The sequence below is a fragment of the Mizuhopecten yessoensis genome, unplaced genomic scaffold (genome assembly GCF_002113885.1).
Source record: "Mizuhopecten yessoensis strain PY_sf001 unplaced genomic scaffold, ASM211388v2 scaffold11065_1, whole genome shotgun sequence".
In the NCBI taxonomy this organism is placed as follows: Eukaryota; Metazoa; Mollusca; class Bivalvia; order Pectinida; family Pectinidae; genus Mizuhopecten; species Mizuhopecten yessoensis.
The window spans coordinates 179196-203564 of NW_018408861.1; the positions used below are offsets into that span (position 1 = coordinate 179196).

Below are 24369 nucleotides of genomic sequence, written 5' to 3' on the forward strand. Positions count from 1 at the left end.
ACTGATGTAGGGGGTAGAGAACAGATAGTATACAGTCTAACATGGATACATTCACTGATGTAGGGGGTAGAGTACAGATAGTATGCAGTCTAACTTGGATACATTCACTGATGTAGGGGGTAGAGTACAGATAGTATATATACAGTATAACATGGATACACCTACTGATGTAGGGGATAGAGAACAGATAGAATGCAGTCTAACATGGATGGAGATCAGTTTCTTGTTAACTGCATGTGCTTGAACTTTAATTCATTTATAATTTGGAGAGTTCAGAAGCATGCTTCCTGTTTGAATAATTTTGGATGTCTTCATTGTGCTATATATTGACATTAGTTATATATAATAATATATGTTACATGTTTTGGTTATTGTTGACCAAAGATGATATAAATGGTGAGATAAAATATGTACCACTTTGTATACCGTCTCTTCCTGTATAATCAGGAATATGATGAAACTCATGTTATTTTTCTGTCATGATCATTTTAAACCACTAGGCTGCAATCTTTATCAGACTAAATGTTCTTGTTTAAAATATTTGCCACAATTGTCATAACAAATTTTACCAGACTGAATTTTTTTTTAATACAGTACCAAATGTAATCTCGTCAGTCAGAACCAACTATCATCTGACACAGTTTTGGCAAAGACTGGTAATGATAACTGTGATAATGTAATAATTATTATATTATTGATCACATTGGTTTCAAGTATCAACATGAGTAATGTCCTTAATTTACATAGATCTATATCTATTTTTCAGACATTTCAAGTATATAACGTTCCTTTTACCAGTCAATTTGTGGTGTGGTAACAATTTCTATGTTTTAGATTTGCGTCTAGATATACCATAAGGTACCAGGGAACGGTAATTGTAAAGTGAAATGATTTCTTTCAGGAACATGTATCTTATGTAAACTACAAGGCCATGCATAATTACCTTACTTTTTCAGACAAACTTATAGAAGAAATGGTGTGCCGTGTTTGATCTGCGGATATATGAGTCCATTGGTAAACAAGCTTTTCCAACGGCTCATCATTTATGTCCGTCTGGCTTTCCAACTTCTTAGCCATTTTCTATCCCTGAAAAGTACCGGACTGAATTATGCCAATGTAAGAACAGGATGGTTTTGGGCCCTATAATGGACTCAAAAAGGCTGCCAATCTCTATGGTTGTTTATTATAGACAGCAACTATTGGAAATTTTCCTAGATCTTTGAAAGTCAGATCTTTTATTTCTTTTGGGTATGTTTTGTGCCTGTACAGGTTTTAAAGTGATTTCAAGACTTTTGAGTTATACAGGTAAAATCTGTTCAACAACTTTATTGGGTGAAAATTTAATTATTTAAATGGAAATTGAATAAATTAACACCAGAATATGTCTGGGACATATCTTGTATAATTTGTTACCTAAAATGGACAAAGTTTGTATGCCAGTACCCGTCTTGGGATGGCAAGAGTGTCATGTTTTACATTATGACAGTGTAATAGCCATTGGTTCACCCTTAATCACTTTCTCTAGGGCAAATCTCGTGTACTCTAAACTCAACAAATTTTGTAAGTGCATATACCTCTTGGGATGGCAGGGTATAACAGTGTCACCTATTGAAATTGGGTCTATATACCTAGCCCTAGCCCTAAGTTCAATGTGTATCATCATCTAGTGCATATCTGGTATCCTCTGACACCTACAACTGACCAACGCTGTATGCGAGTACCTCTAAGGAAGGCACTGTCTTGTGCTGAAATCGTGTCTCTTATCACTTTGTTAACAGAGTTAGGGGCCTTTGTTCCCATTCACTACTTTGTCTTGGGCGTATCTTATATACCGTACTCTGCTACTGACAGTAAACAAGTTTTGTGTGTCGGAGTATCTCTAGGAATAGCAGAATGTTACACAATAAAATCAGGTCCCCTGCTCTACTATATATACACGGTTCCTAGTTCACCATGGTCATTTTGTCTGGAGCATATTTCATTTCCTCTTATCACCGACAATTGCCAAAGCTTGCATGTGAAAACATCTTTAAATGATGGAGTGTACATGTCTAACACTAAAATTTGACCTCATTCCCCACTATATCCAGATGTGTGGTCTTTTGTTCTTTTTATGGTATGATCGTTTGCCCTTGGGTGAGGGACTGCATTGATAAAAATACTCTACCTTGTTTTAATACAGGAACATTTTTGTAGGGGAGCAATACAGGCCCCATTGACCACTTCCTTTTTAACAGAATTTCCTTCATAAGTGTTTCATATGATGTGACTTTTGTTAAATTGTTGCTATTTACCAATATGATGAAGTTAATAGCATAAAATTGGCTGTCCCTGTACTGTAATATATTTTAAATTATATTTTGCCTACTTGTAGACTGGAGATTATTCTGTGTGTAAATGTTGCTATTAAAAACTAGAGGTTGCTGGATAGATATTAAAAACAATTAACTTTTTTATGTAGAGTTAACCATTTTTCATGAGTAGATAAACATACAAAATAAATGAAATACCTAGTTAAGGTTAAACTAATAGACCTGTGACATGATATGATGTTGTGAACCGAAGGAATTTTAAATACAGATGGCATACTGTTCACCAGCCTGTGTCAATTAATAGTCTAATTAATGCCGTTTATTTTGGACAAAGGTTTCATCTTACACAGACACATTGTCTTATAGAAGTAAAGTTGAAGTTGTATAGACATGCAAGGTACCCATTGTGTCTCATCTTACAGCAAAAAGAAACAAAGCATTCTTAATCAATTCATTCCCAATCTATTCAGTGGAACCTCTAGTTATGGGTTTTATGTATGCATTACAAATTAAACCCCAATCGTCTTCAGACATCACCTGTCAGTATCTAATGTAAAAATATCAATAGGGTAAAACAAATAGGTCCCCATTTCTGATCCCATTTCTGTTCCCTAAACCTGTACAAAGAGTTCTTCAGGGTTTGTCGGCAGTATTGCAGCACTGTATGGCTTTGCTTTACGATTCGCAACATTTGATAGTAGCCTGGACGACAATAGTGGAATCCTTAGGGATTTAGGTCGTATTTCTGAATGTATAGATCTATTATTCATGAGCATCTCGGACTTTATTTGTTGGTAGCTTTCATTGCGATTATATTACCAATGGTGGCTTGGAACCAGATCGCTGTGTGTACACCAAGCAATAGGATAGTGGTCGACAAGTGGTTGACAAGATCAGGCCCAACAAATTGTCTTGTAGACATTACAAATTTGATCTGCAGCCTTTTGTTATTTAAAAGCATTATGACCTTTTATGATTCCTGGTCTACCAGTCCAGAACATTAAGACATATTTCTACCTTAGTTTCAATTATTCCCATTGTATTATGTGACGGTTTACTACGATGTGATTTTTGTACTGCAGGCTTATGCTTCACTTGAAGTGACTTTAAAAGATTGTGTACATGTGATGGTATGTAGCCGAGACAGAGCCATTGTGTCCGTACAATCAGATTAAGATGCTGCATATTTTAGTACTTTAGTACCTGTTGGGTGGGTATTAGCCCACTGCTTGGTAGTCCATTACCACTAAAGTGTAATAAAAATTGGTCCCTCACAAATTCACACACGAGCCTGTACAGTCTGGATAGGATTTGGATAAACAGTCTTCCCACCATGTTTCTTCTGGTTTAATGTAATAGAGCAAGCTTTTAGTGGATTTTTATTGATTTTTTTGGTTGATATTGATATACATTTCAGCTACTGTAGACAGGCTTGAAATTTAAACTGATTTCATTTAACTAATTACCAATGCACGACCGTGTTCGTTGGTTGCATATACACACATGTAAGAATAACTTAAATGTTTTGTATAAGCATGTTTAAGTAGTCGGGATTCGTCCTGTGGGGAAGGTAAGGGAAGACAATTCTCAAGACGGCTGGAGGTAAAGAATTTAAATTCTTGTAATTTTCTAACAATTTAAATGTATATGAAGATATATGTAGTGATTGAATAATGTTATTCTAAGTGATGGTTTCAATGATTTTGTAGATATTTAGAAACAAATTAAGTGTGAGCTGTCAACTTAAATAAGTTATTTACATGCATGTATATAATCAATTTGGATCAAGTGAATGATTTCATTTCTGCTCTGTCTTCGTATGTGTTTTGCCATCAGTTTCACAAAAGTTATGACTTAATGATGTAGGCTTTAGTTGAGGCATCACAGTGGTAAATGATGGGTATAAATATTAATAACTGACTGCTAACTCAGTTGTATAATGTGGAGTCAATCAACAGGAACATGTGTATTAGGTATATACTAGGCTGTGTGTGTGTATATGGAGTGTTTTTATCAGGGGACAAGACAAGTACATTGCTGTTTTATTCCTTTCTCTTCTCTTTGCAAGTAACCACATGTTGACAATCTAAACCATGTACACATTATACTGCAACTACNACTCAACATTCATTAAAAGTTTTTTAATCACCCAATTACCCCTCCTAGACTCCTAGATACATAAAGCTACATCTGCCATCTCCCTTTAACTTTAACTATTGACTTTTTTCATCCCCCATACATTAACAATCGGAGGGAAGATCACAACGACCCTCATCTTTCTGTCCTCGTTTGTTACTGCATAATAAAATTTGCTCAATCAGTCTCAAATTTTATACAGGGTTTCCTTTTAAAAAGGAGGGGAAAATTGTCACATGGTTTCCTTACCGAAAGATCTTACTTGCTTGGAAATATTGCTTGATTAAATGTTAAGGTGACTGTTACTTCATGTAGAAAATCAGTGTTTTATACAATATGACTCCCATGGGATCAATTAAATTCAAGCTCTAGGCATAGCTTCCTTACCCAGAACAAAAGAGAAAATGTCAAAGTCACTTAATTGGTATGAACAGAAATGACTTTCCACCAAATAATCGGAATTCTCTACAAAATTCAAGATTTCATGTCGGAACTCTTGTCCAGGCACGTGTGTGATTTACAATATTCTGAGTGATTTTCAGTATTACAATTTAATGTGCATTGTTACTTAGTAATATTGGAAGTGTCCTGATCAGGTTTGTAGCTATGTCCCCTCATAAGTACATGTTTTACATGGTTGCGTGGATGGTACAACCCAGTATTTCGGAAGTGACCTCAGTCTGTTTCTGGGCCGAGCTAAGTAATCATAAGTTTTTTGAGTAGATCCACTTCAGTTTAGTTTTGGAGATTTGTTTCAGTGGTACATATATACTAATTACGTGTTATTTAGAACTGTTGAGAACTTCATAACTCACGTTTATAATAAGGAAACTAAAGAGAACAATCCTGTTGTGTTTCCGGTTTGTATGAGCATTTAAAACATGAAATAGAAATTTGAAAAAAACAATTAAAACAGATCATTTACCATCATTTAGTATGAAGTAGCTTTAAGCAGAAAAACAATGTGGTGATTTCCAAATTCTAGATTTTAAGAAAACTTTTCTACAAATCCCAATTATGACTTGTGTATATGAAATAGTGATGAAATATAAGTGGAAGTTGGAGAAATATGTATAGTCACCACTTCAAGTTAAAAATAAAATACAACGGGAAGTAGGAGAGATACTTGTCTCTGTCTGAAAAGAGAGCACACAGGAAGTTGTTTTGGGATCCAAATTTGGGGCAAAATCCTGATATTCCTCCAATCCTGGGTGAGGTGTTGCATATTATCCTGTACTCCAAAGTGCCGGCCAAGTTTGAAACCGAGAACCCTTTATTATGTTGCTATGTGTCCAAGGATTGCCTGTGTTGATATGATCAATATGTAATATCAATAATATATTAACCCTAAAACACTGACAGATATTGAGATTGATGTCTATAGCAGACCTAGCATGGTACCTGATGGTTGGCCAGAAGTGGATTACAGAGGTCAATCATGAAAGGGCATGCCTATGAATATTTCAAAACCGAGGTTGATCATTATAAGATTATAGTATAGGCGGCCGGTTTCCACAAATGACCTCTACTTACCCAGTGTTCAAGTTTGGTAGTAGTGTTCATTAAAAAGTCAAGTTGTACAACAGTTTCTGGTACAATAAGACAATAGGTCTTCTCGTCGTAAATTCATATCTGTATGTATGATTTATATAGCATCACATAACTTTTGTTGTTGAGTTGTATGCAAAATTGTGCAAGTTGGTACATGTTTCAAGCATTTAATGCTCAAGTAAATATAAAATGATATTACCAAATTAAGTTTAATCCTCCATCATATTGATGTCTACTGCCCTTGTGTATACACATTTAAAAAACCCACCTATGTAAAGGTATCTGTATTGATGTCATTACCCATTAAACTAACAAACCTTCATCATGAGTAAAGGACATTTAATTCCATTGATTGATTGAAAGAATGATTTAATGGAAGTCTTCCTCGGTTATCATTGTACATATAGGTGTTGAGATTCCTGTGGGATCTCGCCCTGGACTTGATACATGCTTGTGCATAGGCTATAAATCTTGCATTTAACACTGTATGACTTGTAACTTCTGGTAAAGAATACATGGAGTACATGTTCGTGATCGGTTTTATCTGTTTGTTAGGGTACTTGTAAGGAAGGGGCCAGCACTCCTGCCTTATCTATAACTAACTATGGTATATGGCCCTTGGAAACTTGTGCTATCTAAATCTGTTTAGAATGAGTCCTAAAAGTAACAGGTCACAGGTTAAGATGCAATATATACTACCATGCTTATCACAGATCAAAAGGCTATCTAAATTCAAATATTTACCTGTTTTTCAGCCCCATGTTTGATAAAGGTTTAAGACAGATATTGGGGTATGAAATATGTGAGGTTTGAGATACAAGGTGCTAGAAATCTATGATGAAAAAAATGTAAATACAAGAAATGTTTTTTTAAGGCTACCCTTTACAAAAACATATACCTGGTAAATGTTACCATGGTATATGAACTTGATGTTTTTGTTCGTTTTAATTTTTGAAGAAAAACATTTGGGATTATCAATTAAAGATTATATGCAGATATGAATACTTTCTTTTCATACCTCGACATATAAATGTGACATTTTATTTTAAGAGATAAATAGGCGAGCAGCGTAAATATTCTGATGCACCAAAAGTCAGTTGAGGAGAAAATCAAAGCTTTGAATTAGAGTTGTTCCCCTTGTGATGCTCTCTCAGCCTCAATACAGGTTAACAGCTAGTCAGGGACAGTACACTTTTATTTCCTGGAGTTCAATCCAATAAAACATCTGTGGAAATTGATTAATGTTTGATATAGGTATATGGTTGAAACATTGATATCTTTGGAAACATTTTTTTCCCCCCTCAAAATAAACACTATTGTATATTGATTTTAATGAAAATGTGAAAATTGATGTACACAGGGCTTCAGAATTTTTGGATTAAATTTCAAATCACTTGAAACAGTGAAGATACAATCAGTTGCCCTCATGTGTATACAGTACTGGGTGGTGTGAAAGGCTTGAATAATACATTGACATTCTCTACATCCCACAGTCAGTGCATGAGTGCACTCTANATGATATAACTCAGGTGACCGCTAAGGCCCTTGGGCCTCTTGTTTCTAATATTGTAGATGTAGTTTTTGTAAAGCAGTAGGTGTTTTATTACTATGATTGGTCACTCCTCACCTGTAACTCATGAAGTGTTGCTGCTGATGTTTTACTTGAATAATAACAAATACATATTGGTGACCAGCTTTTTTAGAAGACTTCCAATTGTAAAATGAGAGTTCAGTCTTTATTTGATAACGATGGTGAAGCTTCTTGACATATCCCAGAGGCTTGTTCCTGGGTACAGTTTAGCTGTGATGCCTCTCACTGTAGATCTGGTAATGTGATGGAGTTGTGTCCCCGGGGTACAGTTTAGCTGTGATGCCTCTCACTGTAGATCTGGCAATGTGATGGAGTTGTGTCCCCTGGGTACAGTTTAGCTGTGATGCCTCTCACTGTAGATCTGGTAATGTGATGGAGTTATGTCCTTTGGGTACAGTTTAGCTGTGATGCCTCTCACTGTAGATCTGGTAATGTGATGGAGTTGTGTCCCTTGGGTACAGTTTAGCTGTGATGCCTCTCACTATAGATCTGGTAATGTGATGGAGTTGTGTCCCTATAGCTAGGCCCATTGATTTTCCTGGTTTATCACCAAGTTCTAAGTCATTGCTGTAGGATGGAAAATTAGGTCCAATAAACCTTATATTTTGGTACCTTGACAGCATTCTCATAACTTTGAGATTAGTATCCAATAAACAACGACAGGAGTCATCCCTTGTAATGAGAAAAATAATGACGCTTTGTTCCCCAGCGATTGATGTAGGTGTTTAGCAAAATTATTCTTTGCCTGAAAAGGGGACATACACAATATATTTTAGGTATAAGAGATTTCCCTGTACATGTTTTCAGTGTACAATTTTTTTAATGATAATAATGACATCATTTTCAGTTTTCATTCATTTGCAATGGGTGCCATTAATATTAGTGACTTCTTGGAAAATTCACCAAGAAATGTAAAATGTTGAATGAGAAAGTTTTAAAAGCGTGGTTTTGGATTGAAGGAGAGGATATCTTCAAAGTATCAGAAATATAATAATAAAAATCTGAAGGAAAATGTACTTAGAAATTCCATAGATTAATCTTTGTTAAACATGTTATGTTAAGTGCTGGGAGAAACAGGGCATTGGTGTTGGATTATTAAATTTTGGTGTTACAGGTTTGAAACTTCAAAAACTTAGAAAAACACATTGATAGTACATTACTTGGACCTACAATGTACACCCATATGTGTTTGTGTAGATGTAAAACATGACCAGTTTACATTACTTAGTAACAACCACATAACAACTAAATGTAGAAAGGTTCTATATATGATACATCAAACTGAATGTGGCATTGTTGTCTACTCTGGTGACAGCTGGTGACCTTTAACAGCCAAAGGGCAAAGGTAACACTGCAGTACTGAAATCTGACCCAACAGTATCACCAACCATTGATACACCAGTCATTTTGCTTTTTCAAGTCTAGATTTGTTTTCACTCCAACCTATGTTACAGGGTTGTATTGTTTCTATGTCCATGATACATTTACACAGCTAGGTATTTAGTGTAGAGGGCCTGTACAGGGTCCGTTTGTTTATGTACCTAGAGTGTGTTAATATCTGTTGTGTTGAGTCAATGGCATATTTGTTTTAGGTGAAGTGTTGTTTACAAAGGCGTGGATTATAGGCCTGTTTGCTAGTCACAACCCCACACACTCCAGATGAATACCTGATTGTGAGATTGGTTGGTCAGTGTGTTGTACTTAATGGTTCTTTGTAAGGGGTTTCCTTCAAATTGTTCAGTAAAAAAATAGATAACTTTCGACTACAGAATATTTTTTTTAAATTTCATGAAATGTATTATATGCAGATATTGAAGTTTATCAAGTTGTGCTACAGGTGAACAAAATGTAAGCATGAGGGAAGAAAGATACGCACTTTGTTAGAGTGACAATAAAACATATATGCTAAGCTGTTTAAAGGCCTAGTAATATTGAACAGGATCAAACTGTTTATAGAACGCACGCTCCATCACCACGACTAGGGAGGACAAGAGATTGACCCTGCCTGATAAGGATTCCGGCACTTAACATATAGACTTACTAGACTTTTATCACCACACAACAAGCACCAGAGAGCCAGTCCTAACCTAAATCTCAAGGGCTGGAAACATGGTGTTTGGGTTTTAACATTTACTAACACAAACTTGGCTGAAAAGGGTGAAAGGAAATGCATATTTTGTGGCAACTTATTGTAAGTTTGAAATTTGACACTAGATCTCATTCTAGAATGAAAAGTGTATCAAGAGTTTGTTTTAAGCGTCTCACTAACAAATGATTTGACAGTTAAGGGTCCTTTGTTTCATACCAGGATTTAGTTTCTAAGGACCTATGATATTGTCTACTTCCGCAGACTCGTGTTACTCCGGTACATGGACTGAAGTGTGGGAGTCCCTTACAGAGCTCTTTACTTGTTATACCTTAAATAAATAACCTAAAAATTCAGAAATTATTTCAATGTTCTTAGTAGGGGATTATATCAAGGTTTTTAAGACATGAAAACATTAACCTGCATCATTTATTTGATATTGTAGATATTTTTAAATTGTGATTATAATGAAGAATATCATTATGAGAAATTTTGATTAAGAGCAGCTAAAATAAATGAGACCTTTAAAAAAAAAATTTTGTCTAGACAACGAAAACTGAAAAATGCCAGAAATGTAGCAAAAATAACAACTGAAAAGGAAATAGATGTAATGGTAGCTAACTGTGTATAATTACTTTCAGTAAGCTTTCTATGGATTTTTCATCTTAGATAAAGAAAATAGGCTCAGATAATGTGCTAATTATGTATGGTCTAATGAATGACACTAGCTAGGTAGAGGAGGATTTAGTGACATCTGATCCTGATTTTGTACAGGACTAGAAATCGGAGACACATTCAGAGGTTTTAAATGTCTGTCATCCTTATCTCTATAGCAATCAGTTAACGGGGAAATAATGTATACCGTATTTATCATGATTTGACTTTGTTTGGAAAACAACATGCATAATTTGTGGATATCTTGAAATGAGATTAAAAGACACAATAAATGCAGATTGCTTCTGAATTATGTATTATATTCCATTAACAGCTGTACCATTAATTTACATAGGTGGTGTTCACCATTTTGAAAGGCTGTGGGTAGCTATTGGAGGTACCAGATGGGACTACAATTCTATAGGAGAGAGGATTGATAGGGGGCTCGCTATACTGCTACTTGATCAGTTATGACATCAGTAATGCATATTTCACACATTTCTATGTGATTTCCCAAAACATTTTTTTATGATACTTTTGCATGTAAATTAATGTGAGATTTTGTTTCATGTCGTCTGTGTCATTTTAAGTGTTAAGTGCAAATAATATTTTGATAATATGTCATCGTACATGGTTGTTTTTTGTTAAAACGTTTCTCCTAAACTTTGTATTTAAATAATGTAAATTACAATGGTATTGATAAAACAGTAGAACGAAGCTACCATTAAGCCCAAAGGGAGGCTTATCCAGAACAGTATGTTGTGGTCCTATTTCTGCCCAACATGCCTTTGAATTTCACTGAAAAGTCAGTTACATGGTAATAAAAATGTGAATCATCCGTAGGTACAATAAGATGGGGATGATTATAGTTTCCATGGCGAGATATTAACCTGAGTGCAAGTGAGTGACAAGCTTATTTCTCAGCATTTGCTCTTTTTCTGTTACAGATAAGATCAGTTAGAATGTCTTTCTCTGGAGCAGACAACTGAAACACTCAATCAATAAACAGCACTCTTACCAGTTGTAGTGTATGAAATAAAGCATCAGACAGCTTAGGATACCATAAGAGAGGAAGAGAGGCGGGGGTAATTGATGGTCACAAATTGTTTCCAGGAGTTTAGGATACCATAAAAGGAAGTAGGTAGGATGGGGTGTTTCCATGTGTTTAGGATACCATAGAAGGTAGTGGGGTGTTTCCAGGAGGTTAGGATACCATAGAAGGTAGTGGGCTGTTTCCAGGTGTTTAGTATACAGTAGAAAGTGGTAAGTAAGGTCGAGTAGTGTGCATGAGCTTGGGACATCATAGAGGAAGGTGGTAGGATGGGGAATTCACAGGTGTTAAGGATACTGTAGGAGTAGGTGGTAGGATGGAGAGTTTACAGGTGTTTAGGATACCATAGGAGTAGGTGGTGGAATGGGAATTTACAGGAGTTAGGATACCATAGGAGTAGGTGGTGGAATGGGAATTTACAGGAGTTAGGAAACCATAGGAGTAGGTGGTGGAATGGGGAATTTATAGGAGTTAGGATACTGTAGGAGTAGGTGGTAGGATGTCTAGTTTACATGTGTTTAAGATACCATAGGAGTAGGTGGTAGGATGTCTAGTTTACAAGAGTTAGGATACAGTAGGAGTAGGTGGTGGAATTGGGAATTTACAGGAGTTAGGATACCATAGGAGTAGGTGGTGGAATGGGAATTTACAGGAGTTAGGAAACCATAGGAGTAGGTGGTGGAATGGGGAATTTATAGGAGTTAGGATACTGTAGGAGTAGGTGGTAGGATGTCTAGTTTACATGTGTTTAAGATACCATAGGAGTAGGTGGTAGGATGTCTAGTTTACAAGAGTTAGGATACAGTAGGAGTAGGTGGTGGAATGGGGAGTTTACAGGAGTTAGGATACCATAGGAGTAGGTGGTGGAATGGGGAGTTTACAGGTGTTTAGGATACCATAGGAGTAGGTGATAGGATGGGGAGTTTACAGGAGTTAGAATACCAANGGATGTCTAGTTTACATGTGTTTAAGATACCATAGGAGTAGGTGGTGGAATGGGGAGTTTACAGGTGTTTAGGATATCATAGGAGTAGGTGGTAGGATGTCTAGTTTACATGTGTTTAAGATACCATAGGAGTAGGTGGTGGAATGGGGAGTTTACAGGAGTTAGGATACAGTAGGAGTAGGTGGTGGAATGGGGAGTTTACAGGAGTTAGGATACAGTAGGAGTAGGTGGTAGGGTGTCTAGTTTACAGGAGTTAGGATACAGTAGGAGTAGGTGGTAGGGTGTCTAGTTTACAGGAGTTATGATACAGTAGGAGTAGGAGGTGGTGGAATGGGGAGTTTACAAGTGTTCAGTATACCAGACAGAGGGAGGTTTTCAGTCGAGTAAGAGATAGAAACAGTCAAGATAGGGCACTTTCAGCAATTTCAGAGCTACAGAGAGGGTTGGATGAATCCCAATACTGTCATAGGACCAGCATTATATTGTTCATTTGGTACCAAGTTTTTGTTTTGTTTCTTTGTATTTTAATGAAAATATGTAAGAAATGAGAAATAATATCTTACAAGGGCAAGCACTAAGATGATGTGATGCAGAACACAGGTACACGTAAAACTAGCACACATTTGTAAGAAAATATTCATAACAAAGAGTAATTGACTGCATCAGTGATGTTAGGATCATCCTGGTATATTAGCCAAAAAAAATGAAAGCTATGTATGATATTTACGCTATTTACACTATGTCATCATCTGTTAATGTATATACTGTTCATGTGCTCTGGTAAGGTTAGGCATGAGGTGAATATAAAGCGAACACCAACAGTTATCAGGTGATGGGACTGGAATACTGATCCAGAGTAGGTTATACCCATATAATATAAAGTGAACACACACAGTTATCAGGTGATGGGACTGGAATACTGATCCAGAGTAGGTTATACCCATATAATATAAAGTGAACACACACAGTTATCAGGTGATGGGACTGGAATACTGATCCAGAGTAGGTTATACCCATATAATATAAAGTGAACACACACAGTTATCAGGTGATGGGACTGGAATACTGATCCAGAGTAGGTTATACCCATATAATATAAAGTGAACACACACAGTTATCAGGTGATGGGACTGGAATACTGATCCAGAGTAGGTTATACCCATATAATATAAAGTGAACACACACAGTTATCAGGTGATGGGACTGGAATACTGATCCAGAGTAGGTTATACCCATATAATATAAAGTGAACACACACAGTTATCAGGTGATGGGACTGGAATACTGATCCAGAGTAGGTTATACCCATATAATATAAAGTGAACACACACAGTTATCAGGTGATGGGACTGGAATACTGATCCAGAGTAGGTTATACCCATATAATATAAAGTGAACACACACAGTTATCAGGTGATGGGACTGGAATACTGATCCAGAGTAGGTTATACCCATATAATATAAAGTGAACACACACAGTTATCAGGTGATGGGACTGGAATACTGATCCAGAGTAGGTTATACCCATATAATATAAAGTGAACACACACAGTTATCAGGTGATGGGACTGGAATACTGATCCAGAGTTGGTTATACCCATACAATAAATAGCATTAAAAAATCATAAATACAAACATTCATACAATGATATCATTAAAAAAAAATCCAACTTTTTTTCGATGTATTCAATAAGATTTGGGATTCAGTATGTGTGATGTGTCTATATTTCACTAGGTATAGTTGTATGTAGTGGGTTTATGTACGATTAAACCTAAAATGTCGGATGTCAGACTATTATCTGGTTTGGACACATATCTGTCACAATACTACTGTTATTATATACTGGGAAATAGGTCACAATCTATAATATATTCTACGCATCAGGCTGATTCATAATGACCATTCAGAGCAAACTAATCAATTACTATCTAAATAGACCCATCACTTGGGGAGGGATGAATAATGTATATATAGGGAATTATATTAATTTCATTCTATTATTGATTTACACAAGTGGAACATAAGGAAGCAATTTACATACGTATAACAGTATATATAACATTCTTATTTGTAAGGTAGAACGTTAAAGTCAGACTTGTGTTACTTGGAAATTAAATCTTTATCTTGTACCTAAGTCCCCACGCACTCAATTATAATAAGTGCTACACATTGTGATACACAGGCTGACTTTTTGTATCTTTGCTGTTATTTAATTTTGAAAATGCCATCTCGACCATTTTACAGAAATCTTCCACTGTCTTTTATCAATTCTTCATGAGTTATACAATTTTATTGAGATATGAATAATATGACTGTTTTATCAATGTTCAAGATTCAACTACCAAACTAAATGCAGTTCGGAGTTTTTGAGAACAAATGTGGTAATTTATATGTTGCATGTGAGCACTACGCCTTCATCAATGTACTAAACCTAAGTCAGATCTAGAGATTTGAGGATAAATGTATAGTGTATATGTTACATGGGAGTACTACACCTCCATCAATATACCAGACTAAAGTCAGATCTAAAGTTTTTGAGAATAAATGCGGTAGTGTATATGTTACATGGAAGTACTTCACCTCCATCAATAGACCAGACTAAAGTCAGATCTAGAGTTTTTGAGAATAAATGCGGTAGTGTTTATGTTACATGGGAGTACTACACCTAAATCAATATACCAGACTAAAGTCAGATCTAGAGTTTTTGAGAATAAATGCGGTAGTGTATATGTTACATGGGAGTACTACACCTCCATCAATATACCAGACTAAATTCAGATCTAGAGTTTTTGAGAATGTATGAACTACACGTCCATCAATAGACCAGACTAAAGTCAGATCTAGAGTTTTTGAGAATGTATGAACTACACCTCCATCAATAGACCAGACTAAAGTCAGATCTAGAGTTTTTGAGAATAAATGCGGTAGTGTATATGTTACATAGGAGTACTACACCTATCAATATACATTGTATCTACACATTCTGTACCAACATAAACACTCCTGTCAGTTTATGCATGAAATATTTGAATTTAATACAATATGGAACAGCTGTTCCTTTCACTGGCCGTCATTGTGGCAGAAAACCAGTCATATTGAACAACTGTCTTTCTCCAAACATTTCATTTAAGTAATAAAAGTCAACTTAAAAATATTTTCTGAGAAAGAAACCTCAAGAAAACAGAAAATGAAATCCCAGACATACTATGTCAGTTCTGCTTGCAAGATAAAATTCTTAAATGTACAGAGGATTATTTCAAAAAATTTTAGTAAGTGGATGTTGAGGCAAATAATTGACTGAATTTATAAAAATTGTAATAGATTTAAACATATAGATTAGTATTTTCTAAATCTTCATAAATGGGTGTCAAAAGTGCTGCGGCTCTATTCCAAAACCTGTCCTCTTAGTGTTTTTGCAATATTGCAATTTATTTTTCTGGCTATTTATCCATGTTTGAGAGAAAATTCTACATTAAAACGTTCAAAATCAAAATTTTATAAATTTGAGTATTATTACTGCATATATGAACAACAAAATGTATATAAACAGTAACAAAATCTGAATTTAGGTAAAGTTTTATTGTGTTTGGAGCTATCCTGTGCCTGATTGTGAGTGGTCTGGATTGTTTTCCCATGTTTGTACTTTTAGCCAATCTTCTAAGTCTAGACAGTCTTTGGAGTATTAGTGACCTTGACGGGAAAACATTTCTCTGTGAAATGTAAAATTTATCTCACAATTGTTAGAAATTACTACCAGGTGTGGCATTGTCGTTATCTATACATATGTACATGCATCTATAAAAAATTCTGAAGAAATCCACAGATTAATTTCATTAAGATTAGATTAAGTAATTGATGTTTTTTTCAAAGTTACATTCTCTGAACAAGTTTTATAATCAAATACTGAATATTCATGTCCAGTAATTGAAAAAAATTCCTAGTAATTATGTCAACTTTCTAATCCAATCTTTGGTCTCCTAATTTGCTAATTAAAGCTTTGATCTATTCATGGAATTTTATCTGAATTCAATTAGTTTTCCTGTATTCTTGATACGTGTTGCTGCTACAACAATTAAGATTACTCGTTAATCAGGTCTGTCAGCATAAATGCGTACCAAGTATTTATCTCTAAGAGCCAAAGCAGGTCACAAACTATTGTCATACTTCACAAAGTTCACGTCATTCGCTTTGTATGAAAGTAAAATAATACTTCACAAAGTACATGTCATTCGCTTTCTATGAAAGTAAAATAATACTTCACAAAGTACATGTCATTCGCTTTCTATGAAAGTAAAATAATACTTCACAAAGTACACGTCATTCGCTTTGTATGAAAGTAAAAAAATACTTCACAAAGTACACGTCATTCGCTTTGTATGAAAGTAAAAAAATACTTCACAAAGTACACGTCATTCGCTTTGTATGAAAGTAAAAAAATACTTCACAAAGTACACGTCATTCACCTTGTATGAAAGTAAAATAATACTTCACAAAATACACGTCATTCACTTTGTATGAAGTAAAATAATACTTCACAAAGTACACGTCATTCGCTTTGTATGAAAGTAAAAAAATACTTCACAAAGTACACGTCATTCACCTTGTATGAAAGTAAAATAATACTTCACAAAATACATGTCATTCACTTTGTATGAAAGTAAAATAATACTTCACAAAGTAAACGTCATTCGCTTTGTATGAAAGTAAAATAATACTTCACAAAGTACATGTCATTCGCTTTGTATGAAAGTAAAATAACACTTCACAACGTACACGTCATTCGCTTTGTATGAAAGTAAAATAATACTTCACAAAATACACGTCATTCACTTTGTATGAAAGTAAAATAATACTTCACAAAGTACATGTCATTCGCTTTCTATGAAAGTAAAATAATACTTCACAAAGTACACGTCATTCGCTTTGTATGAAAGTTAAATAATACTTCACAAAGTACACGTCATTCGCTTTCTATGAAAGTAAAATAATACTTTCGCTTTGTATGAAAGTAAAATAATGGAATCTGGAATGCTTTCACACTACTACAAAAGTCAAATGTTGATGCAGTTGTGTGTTAGTTTTGAACAAAACAACAAAAGTGGTTTTTTAGTCCTGGAGACAACACTCTAACAAATAAACTCATTTATTAACTGCAGATATGGATGCTTTTCTAAACAAAAAGATTTCTTAGCTTGACGGTAGAGGAGAAGATTAGGCCTTAACTATGAATCTCTTGTGTGCAGTTTGGTGTTGTCAATATCTCTACAGAGATTCTACCTTAAATGGGTTTCGTACCATTTAGATAACTATATTATAATGCAGGGTGGTTGTGATATGATCACATATAACATCAGTAGATCTCATCTTCACTGTTATACAATGTGCGCTTTTTGTTTCCATTAAAATAAGATGAAGTCAGTGTACTTATAACTGTTTAATGTAGGCATCCGTCACCAGATATACCTCACATTCTCCCTTCTTTGTGTGAACTGTTAACATGGTATCTGACAGCTGCTGCTTCTATTTTTATCAGAAATAAATGTAAAAGATTAACATAATCAATAGACATTTTACTGAGAAATGACTTCGAGTTTGAGAGCTCATTTGATTCTTCTAATATACCTAGGTTTTTTTAAGAATGTGATATTTACTGAAGGTAACGATGCTTGATGTATCTTTATGCAAATAAAAATATTCATGTGGGAATGTTAATAATGAATTGAGATATATATGTTAGGGTGGTATTTATTATCCTTCTGCAGTTAACAACTTTTGTCATTCATAGCTGTATTCTTAACTTTTTTAACTACAGCAAAACCATATACCACCATTCTCTTCTTTCATCAGATGTATGGCTCTGTACAAAAATTAAAACTATATCACAGGAAACTATGAAAAGGAAAATAAAGTAAAAAGGAAAAAAGTTTTGTTCAGCTTTCCAGTAATTGAACAATGCCATACAATTTCTCGTATATAGGCTGTTTGAAAACTGCAGAAAGTGTTTATTATGTCAAATACTGTAAATATGTGGGTCACTAATGGTTGGCTAAATCAATCCTGTACTGTGTCAGGAAATTATGAAGCTTTTTAATCAGGAAGTTCACAATTTAATTTGATAAAATAAAGAGAAAAAATACTCCAGAATACCAGCATCAGAGCAGATGAGTCATGAAGAATTAAAAAAAAATGATGAGCATTGAGGTAAAGGAATAAAGACAGATGTGGCATTGTGTGCTGTGATGGGTAATAAACACCAGACATGTAACTTTGGTCACACTTGAACCACCTTTTTGGGGTGGCAGTACAGCTGTAGGGTGTGTCTATCTGTACACACTATTCTGTGTAGTGTAGAAATGGTAGTGTACTTAGTTAGTATAGCGTATAAATGGTAATATAGTTTGGAGGCTGTGTATGAAAACAAGCAGTCTGTGGGTGTTTATCAGCAAAATTTACTACATTGACTTTCCTCGGGGCTGTGCATGTATTAAGTGTAGACTGCTTTAGGAATATACTGGTTACCTAGGTAAAACAAAAATAGGATGTGTTCAAACCTGTGGGTGATAATTCCATTAAGTATGGTATAAATAATCCTTAAAGCTGTGTGAGGAAGAAAATTGAAAGTAAGTGCTACAGGTGTAAGAGGACAACCTGTCACTTGATACATAGCCACACCTATTAATCTCAGCATATTGGAGGTAGAGGTCAGAGGACAAAGGTCACTTACAGTATCAGATCAGAGGTCAGAACTTGATATGAAATAAATTACTAGGGCTGTTGTGTTTACTCCTGGCTCTGAAGACAAGTCATATATTATATAGCTGAAGAACACCTGAGTATTTGTACATAGGAGGATATCTCCAGGTATCTAGTGTTACTTCCCAGGTACTGATCTATCTAACACAGTGGTAGAGTTCACCAAGTTACAAAAGGAATGATGGTACTAAGCAAAGAAATACAGTGCTATATTGTAGCATACATGTAGGAGCAGTTAGGTCATGATTGATAAATAAATGGGCAGGCAAACAAATTGAAATAATAATTTATCAAAGCCTTCTTTTTTTCATCTCGATCAATACTTTTATTTATTTGAATATTTTTATTAAATTTTTCACAGGGAATCCAATAACATAAATGTCTCCTTCTTTACTTGACAGGCATTCTTCTATGTTGTCAAACCCATTTAAATCTGCAAGTGTTGCATGCCCTGGTGTAAGTGACAGCCCTAGCTCTAGCTGTACTTAATACATCCAGCACAGAGGTCAATGACTAAATGAAGGTCATAAACCACTCATCCACATGTCAACACCAGTTGTCTGACCTTGGACTCCAGCACAATACATAACTATCAGCCTGTCCATTGTCCAACCAGGCTTATAAAACACTGCCACACTTCACCTGGCAGTAGTTCAGACAATTGATATGGACAGAACAGGCATTTCCACTGGAAAATTTGGAAGGCAATGAGCAAGTACTAATTACGCCCATACTGGCAATTTGAGAAAGTATCGAGTTGTTATTTATAGACAGTTTAGTGGTAAAGGCAATAGTCGATTTACAAAAGACAGAAGTAAATGTTGCTGTTAACGTGAAAGAAAATGACTTCTATTCCCCCCCCCCCCCGTCAACATGGACTATCAGAAGACTGTTCTCAGAGAAAGGGCCATAATAGATTTATTACATTATAATTAGGTCTCATTAGAGCATGAAAATTTACAGATATAAATCAATATCAACTTGTATCAGTGCTATTTCATTGATCATACAAAACAATTGTAAAGGTAATAAATGAATAATAACACTTCATTAGCCTTCTGCTGTTTTTGGAAAAGGCAATAGTAAGGTAAATGGTATCTGTAGGTTTTTGCAATTGTAAGGTAAATGGCAACTGTTGGTTATGCAATTGTAATGTAAATGGCAACTGTAGATAATGCAACTGTTGGTTATGCAATTGTAAGGTAAATGGCAACTGTTGGTTATGCAATTGTAAGGTAAATGACAACTGTTGGTTATGCAATTGTAAGGTAAATGGCAACTGTTGGTAATGCAATTGTAAGGTAAATGGCAACTGTCGGTTATGTAATTGTAAGGTAAATGGCAACTGTAGATAATGCAAAAGTAATGTAAATGGCAACTGTTGGTTATGCAATAGTAAGGTAAATGACAACTGTTGGTAATGCAATTGTAAGGGAAATGGCAACTGTTGGTAATGCAATTGGAAGGTAAATGGCAACTGTTGGTTATGTAATTGTAAGGTAAATGGCAACTGTAGATAATGCAAAAGTAATGTAAATGGCCACTGTTGGTTATGCAATTGTAAGGTAAATGGCAACTATTGGTAATGCAAAAGTAATGTAAATGGCAACTGTTGGTAATGCAATTGTAAGGTAAATGGCAACTGTCGGTTATGTAATTGTAAGGTAAATGGCAACTGTAGATAATGCAAAAGTAATGTAAATGGCAACTGTTGGTTATGCAATAGTAAGGTAAAAAATGGCTACAGAAAGTTTTTGCAATTGTAAAGGTAAACAAAAGGATAAAGACAAGAAGCAGTAGAAAATGACAAAGTTCGAACAATGTTAAAAGATAAGCAACGGTAAATGATGAGGTTAGTGCAGTTGTGAGATTTAAGCAATGATAAAAGTAAATAATATGGTTAAAGCATTGTTTTATAAAATGAAAATGACAAGGCAAATTCATTGCTAAAGGGAACCGATAAAGCAATGGTAAACAGAATTATAAGTTAATGTATCGTGACTATAGATCAAAGCCTTGATGGCTTTAGAGACAAAGCCAACATAGTTGATACCAATATTTGGATTAAATTTTAAGAAGAGCTGTGGTTATATAGAATTAAAAGTTACATATTAGGTGAGAATATATATATACGCAGCAACATGTGTCAAAACTTAGACAGCAACTTGAACTTTGGTTTATTGCTTTCAATTGTGAGAAAGTATGTCTCCTCATCCTTTCTTTTGAAACAATATGTCAAGTGTTCTACCAACGGGACCATGTCTGTATATTAATCCTATGTGCATATAAATATGATTATTGTCGGCAATTAATACCAGTCTCACATCTGACAAGTGGCTGAGAGACTAGGATTGCATGGCTACAGCCCGACAGGAGGGCCATACTTAGCTGACAGGCCAAAGTTTGGAGAATTGCACACTTAGACAACTTGTATAGAACATAGTTTAGGGACACTGTCATGTCCGCTCATTACTCAGACCCTTAGTCGGGCCAACCACATGTGACCAGGGGCTAGCTAGCCATTCCTTTGCCCACCCTCAAGATAGATGTCTGTCACATGAACTTTTTGACTCTGACAGGAACATATACCCTCAAGCAATTTTTTTGTGTCTGACTTGAATTTGCTTGGCCCCAGGTTTGGGAGTTCTGTTAGAAAGGTTTAGTTGATCTACTGTTGACATATCTCTTTGAGTGGAGGGTGGAAACTGATGACTGTTGTGCTGATTTGTCGGTGTTGCTCTTCCTGTTCATTGATAGGACGCCAGCACCCACGTCAGACCCACATGTGATGCTGGACACTTGTAAAACTTGTCGAATTATGACGGTGTAATATGTGAGGAGGGCCCCTAGTGATTAAGTAGTATTATATGCAGTGTGATTCAGCGGATGTACCTACATACACATGAACATATATTTTCTTCTCTTTAAGTTAATTGGCAATTCAATAATCATTTCTTGGTCTGTTAGGATTATTTATGGTGCTGAATGAGAGGATAGAAGTAAACATTTACATATTTGTCAGTAATTGATCTAAGAATAGTTTTATTGAATTGTCAATTTTCTCTATGCTGTGGATGTACTGAAAGGAAAAGCGACTAAGGATTACAAAGATTGATCAGGTTTTGTGTGTGTTGTTGCTGTACAGAGATGACTATGGTGAGTCTTACTTCCTGTTAACATGCTGATGCGTGTCTCAGCTTACTTCCTGTTTACATATTTGTATGGTTTAAATGTAGTTTGAAGTGTCAGTTCGTATGAGCTATTGGAAATTTTCTTAGGGAGATATTTATTTTATAAAATGTACTTATAGTTTTGAGCATTGTTGGTCAGCAACATTGCTGTGATGCAGAATGTGGACAGTGATGTGTTCCAATAATCAGTTATATGGCTTTTCCAAATTTTCTCTTCATATTTTGTATGATTAATAAAAGCTTCATATTTTGTATGATTAATAAAAGCTTCATATTTTGTATGATTAAAAAAAGTCTGAAGTCTGTGTAGTAAGATTAAATTGTTAGGATTGAAGCAGTGTTAGAGGTTGTATAATATGATCCATCAGTTAATCTTTAGGAAACATTACATTGTTTTATTTAATATCAAACCTATAAGAAGGCATGTTGACTTCACTAGTTACATATTAAGAAACCTGTATGGTGCTTTAAGCGAAGGATTTAAAAAAAAAAAAAAAACAACATTTTTTTTGGCATTACATAGAATATGATTCCAGCTCTACTACAAATTCACATGATAAGTGGAGTAAGGTTTGAATATCACTCGGACATTCATAGACATACAGTATTAGGAAAGGGGCAGTTATGTATGAGATAGCATCATTATTAGATGATGATTTTGAGCAGGAAATTGATTGGACTACTTGTCTGAAGGCTCCTTGCAAGTTCCAGTCACTTTGATATTGTACAGATGAGTACGGAGGAGGGATGCTATAGATTTTGTTTGGCCAGCATCCATCTGGGTCTGCTCGGTGGTATACAGGCTATTGATTCTCGGGCTTGTAATGAGGCCAAAGCAGTAGCTAGAATTGACCATAATCCCCAAGTGGATGGGATTGACCATTATTCAAGTTCGATTTGCTATTCGATTGGAATGCCAGATGTGCCTGTGTTTGCCAATTGGCTTAAAACTGAGAACAAAGCCCATGTCATCAGGATACTATTCCTAACTGAAGACATGTTGATTGCATTGTTGAATTTTTAGCCCATTCAAATCACCCTGCGTCCGTGGTCCGTCCGTCGTCCGCCGTCCGTCGTCCGTCTTTAAACAATTCTTGTTATCGGTATTTCTGAAGAAGTACCAGAGGGACCTTTCTCAAATTTTATAAGTAGGTTCCCATTGGTCCTTAGCTGTTGTGCAGGGCAACTTTTGAGACTGATCGGATAAACAACATGGCCGACAGGCAGCCATCTTGGATTTTGATAGTGAAAGTTTGTTATCACTATTTCTCAAGAAGTACCAGAGGGATCTTTCTCAAATTTTATATGTAGGTTCCGCTTGGTCCTTAGCTGTGCAGGGCAACTTTTGAGACTGATCTGATAAACAACATGGCCGACAGGCTGCCATCTTGGATTTTGATATTGTTACCGCTATTTCTCCGGAAGAACTAGAGGGATCTTTCTTAAATTTTATATGTAGGTTCCCCTTGGTTCTAGCTGTGCAGGGCAATTTTAGAGACTGATTGGATAAACAACATGGCTGACAGGCAGCCATCTTGGATTTTGATTGTGAAAGTTTGTTATCGCTATTTCTTGATATACCAGAGGGATCTTTCTCAAATTTTATATGTAGGTCCCCTTGATCTCTCCTTGTGCATGTTATATTTTGAGACTGATCATAAAAACAAAATGGATTAAAAGAACTAAACAGATCTTTCTCATATTGCAATGATCGATTCTATTTCTTTTACATTAAGTACTGTACTAGTAAATATGTGAAATGACAAACTCACTTTGAAGGTTGGCTTTCATACACATCAATATTAAGTTTAGATCAAAAGTTACCTCAAGGTGCATTTACTGTTAACATGGCTCGATCAAACAGATTAGAGGAAAGAAGAGAAAAGATCGAACTGACAAAGAACTAATGAAGATGGTACAAAGGTGGGTGCCAAGATCCCTTCTGGGATCTCTTGTATTAAACTTTGTGGTAAATCACAACCATAAAAACTGTAAAGATAGCTTATCATTCAAGAAAATTTTGTTAACCCAAATAAAAAATTCTGTTTCTAGTTTGCTATCATTTTCCTGAAATAAAATGACAAAATAAGTTCATAG

At 35.3% G+C, this 24369-nt stretch overlaps 1 protein-coding gene across 7 annotated transcripts in view; it reads left to right on the forward strand.

The window, feature by feature from the left end:
- LOC110465231 (RNA binding protein fox-1 homolog 3-like) overlaps positions 1 to 24369 on the forward strand; it is a 109934-nt gene that overhangs the window by 20837 nt on the left and 64728 nt on the right. The window contains exon 1 of one of the 7 annotated variants that reach the window (XM_021520923.1): positions 21477 to 22237. The exons of the other annotated variants lie outside the window; for them this stretch is intronic. Coding sequence (XP_021376598.1) covers positions 22229 to 22237 — 9 coding nt within the window. The 5' untranslated portion in view covers positions 21477 to 22228. Of the gene's footprint in view, positions 1 to 21476; positions 22238 to 24369 lie in introns of those variants that run through there. 7 annotated transcript variants of the gene reach the window in all.